The sequence below is a fragment of the Neocloeon triangulifer genome, unplaced genomic scaffold, assembly GCF_031216515.1.
Source record: "Neocloeon triangulifer isolate White Clay Creek 2 clone unplaced genomic scaffold, ASM3121651v1 ptg000014l, whole genome shotgun sequence".
Lineage (NCBI taxonomy): Eukaryota > Metazoa > Arthropoda > Insecta > Ephemeroptera > Baetidae > Neocloeon > Neocloeon triangulifer.
Genome location: NW_026775556.1, coordinates 22720256 through 22737456, shown reverse-complemented (window position 1 = coordinate 22737456; position 17201 = coordinate 22720256). Strand labels below are relative to the sequence as shown.

General features: G+C 40.2%; 1 protein-coding gene across 1 annotated transcript in view; it reads left to right on the top strand.

Moving 5' to 3' along the window:
- Positions 1-14797, top strand: part of LOC132200664 (B-cell lymphoma/leukemia 11A) — a 55572-nt gene extending 40775 nt beyond the window's left edge. The window contains exon 3 of the mRNA XM_059626306.1: positions 9769-14797. Coding sequence (XP_059482289.1) covers positions 9769-12290 — 2522 coding nt within the window. The 3' untranslated portion in view covers positions 12291-14797. The remainder of the gene's footprint in view (positions 1-9768) is intronic.
- The last annotated feature ends 2404 nt before the right edge of the window (positions 14798-17201 follow it).

The window sequence follows — 17201 nt, the reverse complement described above, 5'->3', positions numbered from 1 at the left end:
AGCTCCAATCTTTATAATCCGTGCCAGTAGCAAATTATAATCATTTATAATATGCAGAGGTGCGAAGTAATAAGAAAATAATTGCAGACTCACGTTACTTTGAATTTGTATAATCCTGAGAAATGATAAAAGAATAAATTAATCATTCGGGAAAACGGTTGTTGCAAGAGCATCTGTTTCGAACAAAACAATCTGGAAATTTGAATAATTATTACCAATTTAAAACATTCCGAAATGGGCGGTCAGCGACGTTTATTGATAAAAATTAGAATTCCTTTTGCCATCTAATTGATATTCTGCCTGCCCTAATCAGTTCTAAATCATTTTTATTTTCGAAAAGGGTTGAGAGTAGGGCAGGTGGTTGAGATATAAAACTGCATGCAAGGTGGAGGGGCGGCCGACTGCTTTTTTTACCTTTTTTATTCTCCTGAATAAAACTAGCTGGACAGCACCGCGTGTCAAAAAATGCTGTTGCTCGCCAGAGATAAGTACAGTGGCCATGACAAATGATATCCATCCGCAGTCCAGCACCTGTGACCCCCTCGCATGTTCCGAGAGGTGTCAAAAAATCTCATTACAAGCCGTGTCCATTTATTATCGCAACAAGTTTGTTTATTTTATTACTCTCTCGTTTAATTAATTTTTGGCTGCCAATCAAATTTAAAAAAAAAATCCCAGCCAGATTTTAAGATTTTTAAGTTATTCTTCAACATTTACAACGAAAAGTGAGGAATTCAATAATTATTGTATAGTTTGAAATTTGCATAAACAGTAGCTCGTGTTGCTCGTTTTGTCCTCAGGGTGCAGTCCTGCTTTAACCACCAAGAATTTATGTTTTTTTTTTCTTCAAATAAGTGTTGACCGTCGAATGTCCAGACTCGATAATGGGCACCTCAAGGGGCTACTTTCGAATTCAAGGTTGGCGCAACAATTAACAAGATATTATAACAACCGGACACTTCTGGTGTATAAAAGAGAGAAAATCGCCCCGAAAATAATCCTGTCGGCAGTTTGTTGAACTTGAGGTGTAATTAGTCGGCGGAGGTCTAATGCAGAGAGGGCAGGTGGTGTGTTAGAAACGTCGGCGGCTAATGTGTGCAGCGCAATCCTACACCTTTCGGTGATGTAAGAAGGTGATAAACCGTCCGGCCGGTCATAATGGAGAAGGACGGACAGATATGAGAACTCATCATAATATAATGCGTCGGAGAGAGAATAAAATCAAGCTGCGCCGGGCGACATGCTGATATTGTGCAGGTGTCCGAAATATGAAACAAAGCCAAAGTATAAAGCGAAGTTCAGCCGTTCCAAAAATAATTTATTCCGGGCTTATCTCTCGCGGCGTGAAATTCTGCACTTCAAATTAGAGAGATGGATCTCTGCTTTTCTTTCTTCCACTCTTGAATAGATTCGGGTTTTTTTCCCTCCTTGTGGCCGAAGGCATAAAAAATCGATCTGCCAATTTGTCTCGAAATTAGCAATAATGAGCTGATTAAAAACTGACATGATAAATAATCGGACGACGTCATGCTGAGGCGCGCTCCAATTTTGCGATCAGCTGCTCGCCGAATAATCACCATTATCACAATCAATATGCACGCTTGCGACTTTAATTCTTTTATATAAATAAAATATATAATTACGGCCGAATTTATGTTCTCATTCACGATTATTAACGAGACGGTCGTCCATAAATTTTCCACATTACTGATCTAGTTTGCGACTTTTATTTTACGACTTCTTTTTTTACGGCACGAATTTATTTATTTTAATTTGATTCGGTCTCGAAAAATTTATGTGCTTGTTTTTGGAATGAATCGGTTGACAGCTGTCTTCCCTATCACCCGGTCATGTTAAAGGCAAGGGTGGCAGCTCGAGAGCACCCCTTCGGGCGATTCAATATCGGGAAAAAAATCAAGCAGCCCCCCGTCCCGCAAAAGTCGCGTATAATTTTCACGCGTGGTCTGCACGAGGACGGATTGAAATGATAAAAAGAAATATAAGTTGATTTGGTTTGATAGAAAAAGATGAAAAGCCCGCCGGTCATTTATTGATTGAATCTCTCAAATTACACGATGCGGAGGGAAGCATTCTTTAAATAGAAAATTGAAATTGGATTTATTATTGTTGACTGATGTTCAAAATAATTCCCTTGTTCTTCGAAGATTATAACGTCAAAAATTGATAAAAAAAAAAGGATAATAATTTAAAATTATTGAAAATTTTAAAATAATAAGATGAAAAATGCAAATATTGCTATCAGAATGGCACACAATTTGCAAAGATTCATTTTGTCAATTTGCATTTTAAGACAAATTAATTATAAAATAATCAAAATAACTTTTTTTGCCAGTCTTTAATCATTAATTTAAAATTAACAACTTAAAATAATTTCTATATAAAAAAAATCACATTTGGTTGACACGAGATTTAAAAAAGGAGCAAACTTTCGGAGGCTGCACCCTTCTTTATCAAAGTCATCAGTGGCGGGGGCGGCAGCTGGCTGGTCAATATCCGCATTTGCATGAATCTCAAACTTAGCAGGCGAGCCACGTCCGCCGCCTGCACCGCACACTTTGCACATAAAATGACCACGAGCTGCAAAATCCATCAAAAAAGCAGCCAGAAGCATCCCCCGCCTTCATACTTTCAAATATGCGCGGCGGTAACATATTGTTGACACATTTTTTATTGATTCCCGGCTGAATTTTCCATCGCGGTCGCGACAAAGGGGGTGCCCAGGAGCGCATAATTTAAAATAAACGCCCCAGCCGAATACATTCCAGAAAATCCGTTAGATCAAAGGACACGCGTTTATTTATTAATCAAATTATTCGTCGGCCAATACAACAAAAAACTCCACTGGCGAGAGTAGAAAATTATTATTAAAACCAGTGGAGATACTTTTTTATTATTCGCGAACGCCTCGGTGGTCAGTGACGCTAATTTTCATAATGATAGAGATCGCGCTGCTCTTAAATGTGCAGCTGGAACAACTTTATTATTTGATGGAACTCGATATCGAGCGCAAATCATAGGTTGCTTGGCTTGCGCGTTTTGTTATATTATTTTCTGACAGCGCGCGGGGCATGTTCATGTGTGTACTCAAATATAAAATATATAATATATCGGTGCAGGAATTTCATTTTTCGATATGGCCCGCGGCGTGAATTCGTAATTCCTCTCTACAGGAGCATCGGATCATGAGGCCGACCAGCGTCCGCACCCCGCGGCCTTTACATTAAATACAAATAAAATTATAGGCCTCACTGCGCTCTCTTATCTCCGGCGGTAATTATCTCAAAATTAAATTGTTTCCCTGCTGGGCTGCTACACTTTTTTGTTTCTCCTCGTCCCAGGTTGACATTCGCAAAAAGTTTCTAGTGAAGACATTAGCGTCGTAAAAAGTAATTTGCCTAATTTTGAATCCACCCTCGAGGCGATTTTATATATAAATTTTTATATGCAGAGATAATTTGGCTGGCAAAATTTATAATATGATGAAAAAGTGTTGGTCAGCTCGCAGCAGAAACAAAGATTGAACAAGGAGCTGCTGCGAAGATGTTTTTCTTCGATTACGGCACTTAAGTGCTGCTGGCCATATATTGAGAGCGGATCCGGTATAAAGATTGAAAGTACACGTGTTGAGGTGGAATTATCAACTTTTATTCATCAAAAATATAATATTCAGCCAAAACTGCAAGAAGAAAATTTCTAATATTTAAGATTCTATAAAAAACAGAAGTTATAGCATTGATTTTGTCAAGAGAAAAAAATTCAAATAATTATAGAATTAAATTAAAAAAAATATATAAAATTAAGTACAATAAAAAGTATGCAAATGAATACTAACTTTTGTTTGGCATACTTTTCAAAATCCTAACTAGATATTTGCAGACATGAACAATGGGAACATTACAAGTCAATATCCAGTTTTGTCTCTAAATGAAACGGTTAAAAAAAAATTGAAAAATTTTAATTTTTTTATTGACATTGCATAAATAATTTTAATAACTGTGGTCATATAAATTTACAATCTCCACAAAAAAATTAAATTTTTGCATTTCAAAGAAATTTTGACCGTTTCATTTAGAGACAAAACTGGACGTTGCCTCTTAAAGTTTCCTTTGTCCGTCTCTCTCCGCAACGTCCATCCGCTTTATTTGCACTGTTAACTAACCTATCTAATAAGCCGGTTTGAGGCTTGTGGTCTGCGCGCCAGCCAAGAAATTAAACCAAAGGAGCAGCAAAGGTCCCTTCCTTTCTCTTGCGAAAGAATCGCCGCCGCACTGCACGGACTCTGGGGCCAGCGCAGTATAATAATCGCATATATTGCCGAGTGCGTACGCAAGAAGAGTGCATGCGGCGGACACGCACCCCTAAAAGCCTTGGCAAACCGCAGAGCGCTCTCCCCGTCTGCAGATATATAAGGGATGTGGTCAGTCCACTTTAAGACGGGCTCTTTGGCCGAATTAAAACGAAACGACCAGCAGCTGCTTTGACTTGAAAGGACATGAGAGGGAATTTATGCACGAAAATCGATGACGGCGCTAATTAGCACCTTCAAGATTTGCCGGCTAATTCGTCAAAGCGTCCGGTAGCGGATCGTGTTGCCAGATAAGATGGTTAATCGCGGTAGACAGGCAGCCACTGAAATTTTCTCTCGCCAAAATTTGCATAGCAAAAAAAGTTTGGGTGGAACAACTAAGAGAATAATGTTTAATTAGTTTCAGAAATTTGTTTATTGGGTTCAAAACTGAGGGCAACTATGCCCCATACATGAACTCATCCATATTAATGACAAAATAAAAATTAATTAGGTTATAATTTGGTGGATTACTAAGAATCATGTCATGAATAGAGAAAAACCTACAGCTCGTGCAATTATTAGTAACAAATAAATTTAACAGAATCTCAAATCTAAAGTTTAAATAACTTTTTTTTAATTTAATATCATATTAAATATTAAATTAAATGTATCATAGTCACATTTTACAGACTGTCTTGCTAAATATAAAAATAAGATATTATTAATTTATATAAATTGAATTAAACCAAGTTAAATTAACAAATATTATATAAAAAGGCTACATACACACTAATATATTTTTTTATTATTGAAATAAGAGTTAGTTTTTTTAAATCACTTTTTGAAACTATATTTAACAGCATTATAATGTTTTTTATTTTAATTAGGGCTGCTGAAAGTAAATATTTTATGAGTTGAACTTTTCAGAGAGATTCTCACTTCATCGTTTTTTTTTTCACTCAGAATATGCTTTTGACCCTCTGGTCGGCTCTCAATTGCGGCCCGGCGTTTTTTTTTTCTTCTCTTTTTCATTTTTCATATCAAAAGCTGGTGGCCGTCGCTGTCACAATATTGTCGCAGATGAAGCATCCGGCCGCGATAAACGCCACTTTCACCCGGACACCCCCGGCGATAAAAAATGTACACAGACAGACCAAGCATTGCTGCTGGTCAAGAAAGAGAGACGACGGCTGCTCATCCTCGAGTCGTATTCAAAGCGGCTGCCCTCTCAAGAGAGCGACCCCTCTCGTAAATCAAACGAATGATCCCCTTCCTGAGGCGAGCGACGCACTTCCTTACTTAAAAATTCAGCGATAAAAAGCTCGTAAATATTATTATGTGTGTTGATTGAATAAGGGGATAACAAGCGGGCTCGACGGGTTGGTCATTCGGTCAAGGGGCGAGAGCAGCTTTTCTTTTGATGTGGCGCGTGATATCTCTTTCTTTGGCGTACAAACACACACACGCACGGCACTTTATCGCCGCGAGCCTCTTTCTTTTTATGTATGTATATTAAGTCTTGACAGGCCGCAAGAAGATTAATAGGATTCGGGCCGCGCACATTCAAAACTTCTTCCTTAAAGCGGCACCACTCTCCAGAGAGAGAGAAAGAAAGAAGCAGCGAAATCTTAATACAGTTGTTATATGGGCGTGTGCAATTATTCGGCGAAAAGATTGAAAATCCGCGTCTCTGCGTATAATTGAAAATCATCATTCACAGACGCGGCCTATTCAAAACTCGTTTTCTGCCTCTTGACGTCTTAATAATTAATTTCGCCAGCCGAGAAAGAGCAACTGTATGAAAAATGATTGCTGCCGTTGTTACTTTTTTTTTTAATTTTCGGTCCACCGTGGCTTACACGTAATTTATTCATTACATTTATTACCGGGATGATTAACCTTAATGGCCCGCGGAACGAACGTTCACATGCTCGCGGCAATTAGTTGTTCGGCGCGGTCCCACAGGACCCGAGGCGCGATTTAATGGCAGCACAATTAAAAATGGGTAGAAGAGCAGTGCACGCCGCCATTAAGGCTAAATCCCGCGCGCTAATTAAATTTGGAACGTGATAAACATAATCAAGAGCGAAGCACCTGCCTTGGCGAAATGGAGGGAAGAGAGAGTTTGCATGATGCGAGCCGAGTCCGAAATTATGCTCCATCGCTTCTTTATACATGCAAAGCCTTAATCGCTGTTTGATTAGAAAAATAGCAAATTAATAGCATTATTTTTTCATCTCACTCAGTAGATCCACATTAAAAGTTGCAAAATCTAATACATAAGAACCTGCGAGGAAAATATTCAATGGAATATGTATCTTTTTTATAGATTAATTATTTTCAAACTTATATGATTTATAATTATCAGAGGAAATTTATATGATTTAATTATCAGAGGAATTTAATTATTTATTTTAAATTTACATTAGTAGAAAAAAATTATTATCTCTTTAAATTTGGGCAATCAAAACACTATTTCTATTCCATTCAAATTCTCTTAATTCAGTGGGGCAACATTGATTAATTTATAAATATAGATATTTTTGTAAACTTGTAATTGTAGTTTTACTTTTGAAATTACAAATAGTTAATCAGAGTCCATTCTTATAATTTGGAATTTTGGAATAATTATAAATTGATTTACAAACAAAACAAATAACATATTTTTAAAAAGATTGAAATTACTAAATAAAGAAGCACAAAATTCATTTCATGTTCATTTTATTTTTAAAATTAATTATACTTAGAATATTAACTTATAAATAATGCTCAACATGGAGCACCCAGCTGCACAGATGAAACGGAAATTGCGCGGCCACTTGATTTGAGAGAGCCTGCGGCAATCGAAACGTGCGGCGATTGTTATAGTAAAGAGTCGATTGGCCACTGTTTTGAATTTCACTTTGCAATCTCGAGAGGTCCACTTTTGGGCAGGAAACGCCGCTCAAATGTTTTCCCACTGCCATTATTTTATATCCTCTTTCTTTTTAAATTGATAACATAAAGGCAAGAGTAAGTGCATTGGGGGTTATTTTTCTTACCTCTTTGCTGGCGAATAATAAAACTCGAATGCATCATTGTCAGGAGTATTAAACTTGCTCTGATGGCTAATAATAAAGCGGGATTTGTGTATTTGAAAAAGTTTCGGCCGGATAATGGATTGCGCTGTTCCGAGGGATTACCGAGCGCCGCGCGCTGTTTTTATTTTCGCATATTTTTCCACCCCATTTTATCCCGGGCGAATCTTTCTTTCTTTCTTTCCTCCTCCTTTTTATACTTTTCTTTCGCTTCAACCCCTTGGCCGCAGAAAATTGTGCCTCGCTAAGTGAGTTGAGCCATAAGAGGACCCCAGCTGCGCTACTTTTTGGACACTACGTGACCTCGCAGCATGACCCTCGTCGCGCCCACTAACTTTTCTCCGCAAAGAAAAAAAAATGAGTGGCGAAGCGAAACTTTTATTCATTCTTTCCTTTGCATTTCGTGGTATAAAAGTGCAGGTCAATTGTTGTTTTGCGTGTGTCCTGCCTATTGTTTCAATATTCTATTCACTCGTCAATCGTCGCAGCCAAGCCTCCTTTTTGTTTAATTCATTAATTTAGCAGCTGTTGGACAACTTGCAAAAACAATACGACTGATGATGTCATTTCATAGATCGGAACAAAAAGACTGACATGTATATAATTTTTATGCGTAAGATCAAAGCGCCGATTTCTCTTTATCAAAAAATTTCGCCAATTTTTATTTTTCCTTTATATATAAAAAAAAATCACTCAGCGGATGCAGAAATCCATTACGATTTTCTCTCCCCTCTTGATAATCTGCATGCGGTGTAAAAATCTCCTTTTCCGAGAGGCCGGCCACATCCATCCCTTTTCGTACACATAAGCAGCGCATTATGTGTATAAAAGTGACGAGGGTGTTATAAGAAGATGCAAACTGCGCGTGCATTAGAGGCTCGGACATATTGAGTGAGAGAGAGTGCAGAGATATAAAAAAGTGTCTGTATATGCAAAAAAGCCGGCAGCACTCGGGCCAGCTACTTAGGGCCATATTTCTGTATCGTCTTAATGTCAATTTTACTGGACACTAAAACCACCGCGCGCATAATGCGGCCGGAGAGGTCATAAAACGGGGCTGACGGGAAAAAATGAATAAAAGCTCTCAATATTTGCCAAAGAGAAAAGAAAAGAAAAGAGAGAAAAATCGCCGCGAGTTTCTCCCGTTTTTATTGTTACTCGTTCCGATAGTGCCGACTCATCGGCACTACTCGAGCCGATAATGGAAAAGTTCAACACTTTCGTTGTGCACACCACACGGCATCAAACAGCGCGAGCACACTTGATTGGCAAACCTTAATTGATTGTCGAGAGAGCAGTCGACATGCAATATGTGCGAGTCGCTCCAGAGTGCTCGTCCATTCTTTATTGTTTATATTCAAAAAAAATAAAAATTTATTCTCTCTCGGACTCGTGCATTTGGCCTCTCGAGATTAGGAATCACGCTCAACTGGTTTCGATCAATGTCGTCAAACTCTCTCGGCGACACAAAGAGGACAGATGAGGAAATGAAAACTCATTAAAATATCGCGGGCCCGAGTTGAGTGTACGTGGTGGGGGCGGTTGATGCAATATTGCGATTAAAGCAGCAGCCGGACCCTTTATTCAGCCGTCGAGAGATGCGGTTCATTGTTCTTGCTGTGGGTGGAGGAGGAAAATAATAATAAAAGAAAGAAAGAAAGGTCGCGCAGGCAGTTTTATTAAAAAGCGGCTCACGTGAGCAGCAGGCAATCACGGCGGCTAAAAAACTGTCATCGTCATTTTCTTCCGCTACGACAAATCTTTTCATATTTGATTCAATGCTGCAGCCTCCCCTTTCGGTATTCGATTCGAGTATCACAGCACATTATTGTTCATTGGTCACCACGTTAAATCCAAAATATATATCTTCATTTGACTTAGAAATAATTAATAAATAAGTTTAACCAACACTAAGGAAAAAGTATTAATTTTATAGCATTGAAATTTGAAATAATTAAATATTAATAAACCTCAAAGAATAGTAAAAATAATTAAATATTGAAAGAAAAAAGATTATATTTAGAAACTTTTTAAATATTGATTTAAACTTTTCTGGAAACTAATATTAAAAATTGGCTTTTTGAAATAATAATTTTTTTCAACAAAATATAATTTTTAATATTAAAACATGAACAAATCTCAAAGCATAAAAAAATAAATCAATCAAATAATGAAATATATTATTTATTTTGAAGAAAATTTTTAAATAAATTTATCTGTAAAATATAATCTTTTTTATCATTTTATTTTGTATCGCCAGATATTTATTGGGAAAATTGTAACTTCCCGTCAATGCGAGAATTCCGAAGTAATAATCGGTTTACATTTCACTGCCCAGGCGAACTATCATTTACTAATTTTTTTCCGTCTCGTTTGTTGCAGAACCCAGCAATTACGTGTGCTCGACGTGCAAGCAGCGCTTCCAGTCCGCATGGACGCTGATGCAGCACGTGCAGGAAGGGCACGGCATCAAGATCTACATCGACCTGACGGCGGCGACGCCACCGCCGACCGTGTCGGCGCCGTCGCTGCCGCCACTGGCGCCGCCGGTGGTGAGCCGCCTCCACGACCTGCCCCCGCGTTCTTCCATGCCGCCGATCCAGCCGCCGCTGCCGTCGGCGCTCGACCCGCACAACCCCTTCAACCTGCTGCGCATGCCCCTGGGCGGCGAGCGCAACTTCGGCAACAGCTCGCTGGCCGCCGCGGCCGCCGCCGCGCTCAACCCTTTCGCGAGGCCCCCTTCTAGTCACGACTTCCGCATGGAGCAACTAGTCTCGGAACAGTTCCGTCTCAACCCGCACGCGGCCGGCCTGAATCTGGCCGCCGCCCTTGAGCAGGTGCGGCCGCCGCCCTTCGCGACGGACCCGTTCGAAAGACCGCCGAGCACCAGAAGCACGGCCTCGTCCGGGGCACCGACGTCCAGCTCGGTGCCTCCGCCGCCCCCGCAGGCGGCGTCATCCTCGTTGGGCGCACTAAATCTCGAGCCGCAACTGGATTTTTACTCGCAGCGGCTGCGTCAGTTGGCAGGCACTACCAGCCCTGGCGGAGGATCCAGCCCGTCGAGCCGAAAGCAGATCCTCACTCCCCCTTTTACCAGCCCGAATAACAACTCGGCGCCGCGGTCGTCGCAGCAAGAAACGACGCCCCCGGCCGCCGGCTCGTCGGCTGCAGGCCACAAGGCCAACCAGCAGCCGTCGACCTCGGGCTCCTCTTCCTCCCTTCTGTCTCAATCCCTCAACAACTCGTCGTTTTCGGGAAACGGGAGTGTGGGGCGGGCGTCTCTGAGTCCTCCACAGATGCGGCCGCCCTCGCAACCCTTGAGCTCCTCACTGCCTACCTGCGGGCCACACGAGTCGGACTTGACACCCTTGCCCAGTACTCCGCGGGCACAGTCCACGCCCCCAGACCCCAGCAAGGCGGCCGGCGAGGCCGCGGCCGAGGCGGCCACCGACCTCACTTCTTTCCACCACAATAAGAACAAGTCGTGCGAATTCTGCGGCAAAAGGTTCAAGTTCGTCTCCAACCTGATCGTGCACCGCCGCTCGCACACCGGCGAGAAACCCTACCGCTGCCCCATCTGCAACCACACGTGCTCGCAGGCCAGCAAGCTCAAGCGACACATGAAGATCCACAGAGCGGCCCGCAAACACGGCGGCCCGCTCAACGGCAGCACCAACTCCACCCCTGAGTCCGGCGAGACCGACTCTTTGGGCGGTTCAATCGAAACCTTGGACTCGGACGATGACAAGTCCGAGGACGAGGAAGATGAGCTGGAGGACATGGAGTTGGAGGAAGAGGAAGAAGAGGAGGGAGACGAGTCCGAGGAGGACATCGAGGGTGACGCTCCCGAGGACCTGACCACCAAGTCCTCGTCGAGCGCCACGTCGACGCCCACCCAGCACCCCAGCAAGGACAAAGGTCTCAAGCTGATGCACCCCTCCCTTCCATTGGCCGGCTCCCTCGTCGGCGAGCTGATGAACAAGTTCGGTCTGAGCGACATTCAGCAGTACAACGAGGCCTACAAGCAGGCGCTGCAGGAATCGGGCGGCCTCAAAATGGGCAAGGACGACAAGCCGCTGCCCAGCAACAACAACGACCGCATCAGGGACAACAACAACATCCCCCACTCCCTGATGAAGAAGCGGCACGAGAACGGTCTGGACAAAAGCGCCCTCCAGTTCCACGAAGACCTGAGGAAAGGTTTGATCGGCCAGCCGCACATGGACATCAACCCGCACCTCTTCGGCTTCGACATGCCCTTCGACGCCAGCAAGCGTCTCAAGCTGGACCTGGAAAACCACCCTTTGCGGAACGACCGCGACATCTACGCCGGCCTTTCGTGGCTGCCGACGATGGCCCCCACCCCTCGTGACCTTTTTGGGGTCGACCACCCCAACTTTGACCTGCTCACCGGCAGAAAGGAGAAGTCGCGAGACCACCAGAAGCCGGGCCCGTCGGCCATGACGGCCGCGGCCGTGGCCGCCGGCCTGAACCTGGGCCTCGGGCCGACCGGGGTGCCGCGCAAGGAGAGCCGGCGCAACGACACGTGCGAGTACTGCGGCAAGATTTTCAAGAACTGCAGCAACCTGACCGTGCACCGCAGGTCGCACACCGGCGAGAAACCGTACAAATGCGAGCTGTGCAGCTACGCGTGCGCGCAGTCGAGCAAGCTGACGCGCCACATGAAGACGCACGGCCGGCTGGGCAAGGACGTGTACCGGTGCCGCTTCTGCGAAATGCCCTTCTCGGTGCCGTCCACCCTGGAGAAGCACATGCGCAAGTGCGTCGTGAACCAGAACAACAAGGCGGCCGCGGCGGCCAACGCGAGCGGCCTCATGGCCGCCTCCATGATGGGCGACGACACCGGCGACTCGAGCGCCTCCGCCTCCAAGGACACCACATGACTCTTCCCGTGGGGAGGCTTCCGCCATCCGCCCCCGCCACAACCGCCGCCGCAGAGCATTTACTGACGGTCGGCCCCCGTCTTCCCGCCCCCGCACCTGCAGCCCCCGATGTATCTACCTCCGCTCCCTGCGCCCTTCCCATGGCGGAACCCGCGGCACTTTCGACCCCCGAGTCAATTCTTCCTCCCGGCGCGCCCGGGATAAAAACACTATTATCAGCAGTGCAAAGTGACGAAGATGAAAAGAAGATTGGTGGATGGACGCACGATTTGTGACGTTTTTATTATCAAAAAAAGCAGCACGTGTACCATATAATGACAAACGGACTTATAAGACACCGCAGCAAAATGTATTATTTTCTCACGTAATATTTCCTTCGATTTTTTTTTTATGACTTTTTATAAATTATTACTCCACACACTCGTATAAGATGAAATTTTTGAGACTTGATTTCCTTCTCTTTGATTTAAATATTTCTGTGTAGTGCGTAGACTTTTTTTTGTTCATATATAATTATAATTTAATTTAACTCGTAATTATTTATGAGAGAAAACCAAAGGTATTTTAAAAACGAATTGGTTCCTATTTGAGGAGAATCTGCTGTCTTTTGTGTTTATTTTTTTGTCTCCGCACGTTTTTGATATATTTATTTTTAAAAAAAAACCACCCTCCTCATTCTCACACACACTCTCGCTTTCCACACATTGGGGATAATGGAGTTGCTTTTATAATATTTTTTTAATCATTCGAAAAACACTCACCACACACATTCCTTTTTTTATAAAACGAAATAATAAATATGTATAATAAAAACGAGACGCGCGCACAGCAAAATTTTCAAAACATTTATCCACACAAAAATGCATAATAATTCCTTTTCGGAAGACTGTTCTTTATAATAATTTATTTTTCCGTGTACGTATTCAAACATTCATATAGTGGACACAAAACGTAACTTTAATGTTCCGTCAGCATTTGAATTCCTAAACGATGAATGGCTCAAAGTATAAAATATAACTCTCAATTCCTCTCAACGTTATCCCAACAGTAAACTGTAAATATCATGCGAATTTATAAATGATACGAAATCAACTTGCAAAAACCGCCGTAAAGTGTCACCCACCATTCTGGAAAAAAATTGATATGTATCGTGTGATTGATGATTAAATTTAAAATTTGTGTCCCTTACATATAAATTGTTAATTTTCAATTTGTTCTAGAAACGATCCTATTTGTATTTGAATAAATTATTAATTAAATTTTTGACTCGTTCCAAGAAGTCAAGAGACGCGATTTACCACTCAAAGTATTAATTAATTTTGTCCCACTTCCTACAAGTGCGTGATTGTGCGAGACGTAAATGTTATTTAATAATTAAAGACGCAATGTACACACAGCATTTTCTCGTTGTATAATGTAAATGGTAAGGAAAACTTCACACACACGTCATTCTACCACACGTATTTTTAGCTCGTAACGATTCTTCCCCTAAGCGCACAGGACACACTCCTCCCGATAGCTGATAAATACAATTATTTTTCCAAACAAATATATCCCCTCTCGAGCGCCAGTTCGCGGTGCAAGCTCCACATTCACTTTATATAAAAATTTAAATTAAAATAATTGTATTGAAATATGAGAAGAAAGAACATTGTAGCAGCTTAGCTATTTGTATTTCTTACAGGGTAAACTAGCCGGAAAAATATATCTTTCCCCGCGCGAAATAAAAATGTTTATATATCACCCCATACAAGAAAGAAAACAAAAATTGTGTATAAAAAAGTCATCAAACTGATTAATTGTAATTAATTAAATTAACGTAGGTGTACAAAAAGAGACGCCTCGAATTCCCCGGTCCCGTTGGAGGAACCTTTTGTACTTACCGGGGACGACGACAGCGTCTCTCTCTCGAGACAAATCTTCAAATCAATTTTCGTCATCAAAATAATAATTTAGCGGCTGCTTGACATTCGAGCAGCCCTCTGAATGTGAGACTATGTAAGCTTAAACGCGAGCAGCAGAATGTAATAAATAATTTAATAAAAACAACCGAAATTGGCGAGAACAAAATGATAACCGACACCCACTGATTGTTCCGTGTGACTGTATCTCTCTCTCTCTATCTCTCATTGTCGCAAAAAATAATTAAAATAAAAATCTCATCGATTTTCGTCTCTCGGTCCGATGTGCAAAAATAATGCAAAAGATGATGCAGTGTTTCTCGGCGGTCGCGAGACAACAAGTTTATTATATTATAAAAATAAACGGAAATTACAAAAAAAAAATTATGTATTTGAAAAAGCACCGACGATGTGTAAAATGTACATGTAATGTACCACGAACCCGCGGGGAAAAACAGAGACATCTCTTAAGTTGTATGAAAAGTATAATAGGCATTTAAGTAAGTGGTAGATGATAAAATCAAGAATGACGACGATTAATATGTGTAATTTGATTGTCAAACCAGTTTGTTTTTATTAAAGGCTTCTTTCATAGAGAAGATGAAAATAAAAAAAATTGACTTTCCTTTGAAACAAAAATTCCTAAATAAATAATCACCTCAATTATATAAATAAACAGATAACAATTTGATTTTCGAATACATAAAATTGATCTCTATATATTAGAAAAAAAGCTCAATAATTTTAATTAAAAAAAAACAACAAATATCCATTTGTTTCCAAAAGAATGAAATAAAGTTTAAAAATATCGTTTATGAAATTAAATTTAATAAGGATTGAGTTGTTCAAAAAAGTGTTGAACAACTGTTTGGAGTCGACTGCCTGCTGGATAGGCAACCTGTAGGGGAGAAATGCTCAGCGGACGCTCCAAACTGCAGGAGAGAATGTGTTCTGCGCGTTGCCTAGCTTCAACTCCACCGATGGCGCCATCCGTCGAAAGAGGGGTGAACTACCCCATGGCAAAAGCAATCCCGTCATCACGTAATTGATTCTCGTTTTGGTCAACTGGAAGGAAAAAGCGGTAGTTTTTTATTGAATTTGAATAATTCCTTTACGTTTTTAATTTTACCCATTTTATTGTAAAAAATTTTAAAATACCTTATTTTTTTTTACATGGAAATAAAGGAATTATTACTTATACTTACTAGGCAAAAATTGAAATTATAATGTGCGGTATTATAAGGAAATGGAATAATGCATCAATAATAAATTTTATTGATAATAATATCAATAATAGTACTTTTAATTAATTATACTTTTTAATGTTATATAAATATTTATTTGTAGATAACTAAAAATATAAATTTTTCTGGTTTTATTATTAAAAAAAATAAAAATATAAAAATTATTTTATAATAAATTTAATATTATTAATATTAGCAAATTTTACTTGATTTATTTTATTTACTATTGAAACAATAACGTAGCTACATATAAAAAATTAATAATTAAAAAAAATATATACTGACATGCGAACAATAGCAATTGAATTAAAATTTCAAATTTAATCTGCCGTCTGTGCTCAATTAGTCTTTTATTATGTATACTTATTTGAACAAAAGATGATATAATTTATATTATTATTGTTAACTGAAAATTTCAGTGTCCAAAATTTCTCCTCATTTACATTAAATTTTACAAATTTTCTTTACTCAAAACCAAGCACATCATTTTCCTCGATAGATTCAACAAATTTAAAGATCAGTAAAAAAATAATCGCAAATTATCGATTTGCTCAAATTTATCGCCATTTTTAAGCTCATTAATTTTTATTATGCTACAAATTAACAGAAAAAATTTTGAAAGTTTGCAGATTTCCACCATTAATGTACCGTTCAACTGCAGTTTCCATCTCTAGCGATGTGTGTCACGGAACCATTAATTATTCGCGGCTCCACGCCTGATTTTTTTTTGTCTGTCCTGCTCGCTCTCGCCGCAGACAATGAACACGCTTGCTCAATGTGGCCGCTGCCTTGCAGACCTGCACTTCTTAGTCTCGACCTTTCTTATATGCGAGTGGTGCGCTTTTGAATAATGCTGGGCGTTTCCTGCCTCATTCATGCGTGCGTGCCAAGCAAGAAACAACTCGCGTGATGGCGCAAAGTGCCGGTGCATAACAAAACTACCGCAGAAAACATCGTACGGGGCTTTTGTCCTAGGAAAGCAGGACCTGGCGCTGCTGGTTGACAGATTGAGTTATCGCGCCACCCCAAGCAAGTGAGTCGCCCTCACGTGTCGGTGACACCCTTCATTCATCCCACTGGCTATCAATTATCGCAAAAGTTACTCTGACAGTTTCGCTCATTCATTGACTCCGGAGGCAAAAAGCCACCATTAAATCACCATCTTGCATTGGCTGTGAGAAACTCTGTAATTTAAATTTATTCCACAACCTACTTAAACGTTAAAAATAACAACAAAATAATTAATTATTAATCAAAACCTGTTTCATGACAGCACTGGTATAAAATTGGCAAGATTTATAAAAATGAATACAAAAAATTACCTTCCCTATTTCAAAAGCATATTATTTGTATTGTAATTCTATTTTTCAAATATATTATATTTGTCTAATAATCACGACGATTTTGATTGCAATAACTTGCATTTGGAAGCAATGTAGTCTAAATTTAGCATTCATAATATCTTTTTTCTTAAATTTCCCATTTAAATCACCATACAGAATTCAGAATTCACAAAAATTCAGTGGTGATTTTTTTTTATATTCATCCAGATCCTGGACGATTTTATTGCAAAATTTATTATCTACATGGGAGTTATTAAAGAACATTTTTTTACCATTTATAAGCTAATTTTATACCGTATTTTCACCAGTAAAGTTTGAGATATTTATTCGTTGACAAACAAACGAATACAAAAATTTTTATTTAAAACAATATTTTCCAGCTGAAAAATCCCACCTTAATATTCTTAACAATTCAAAGAAATT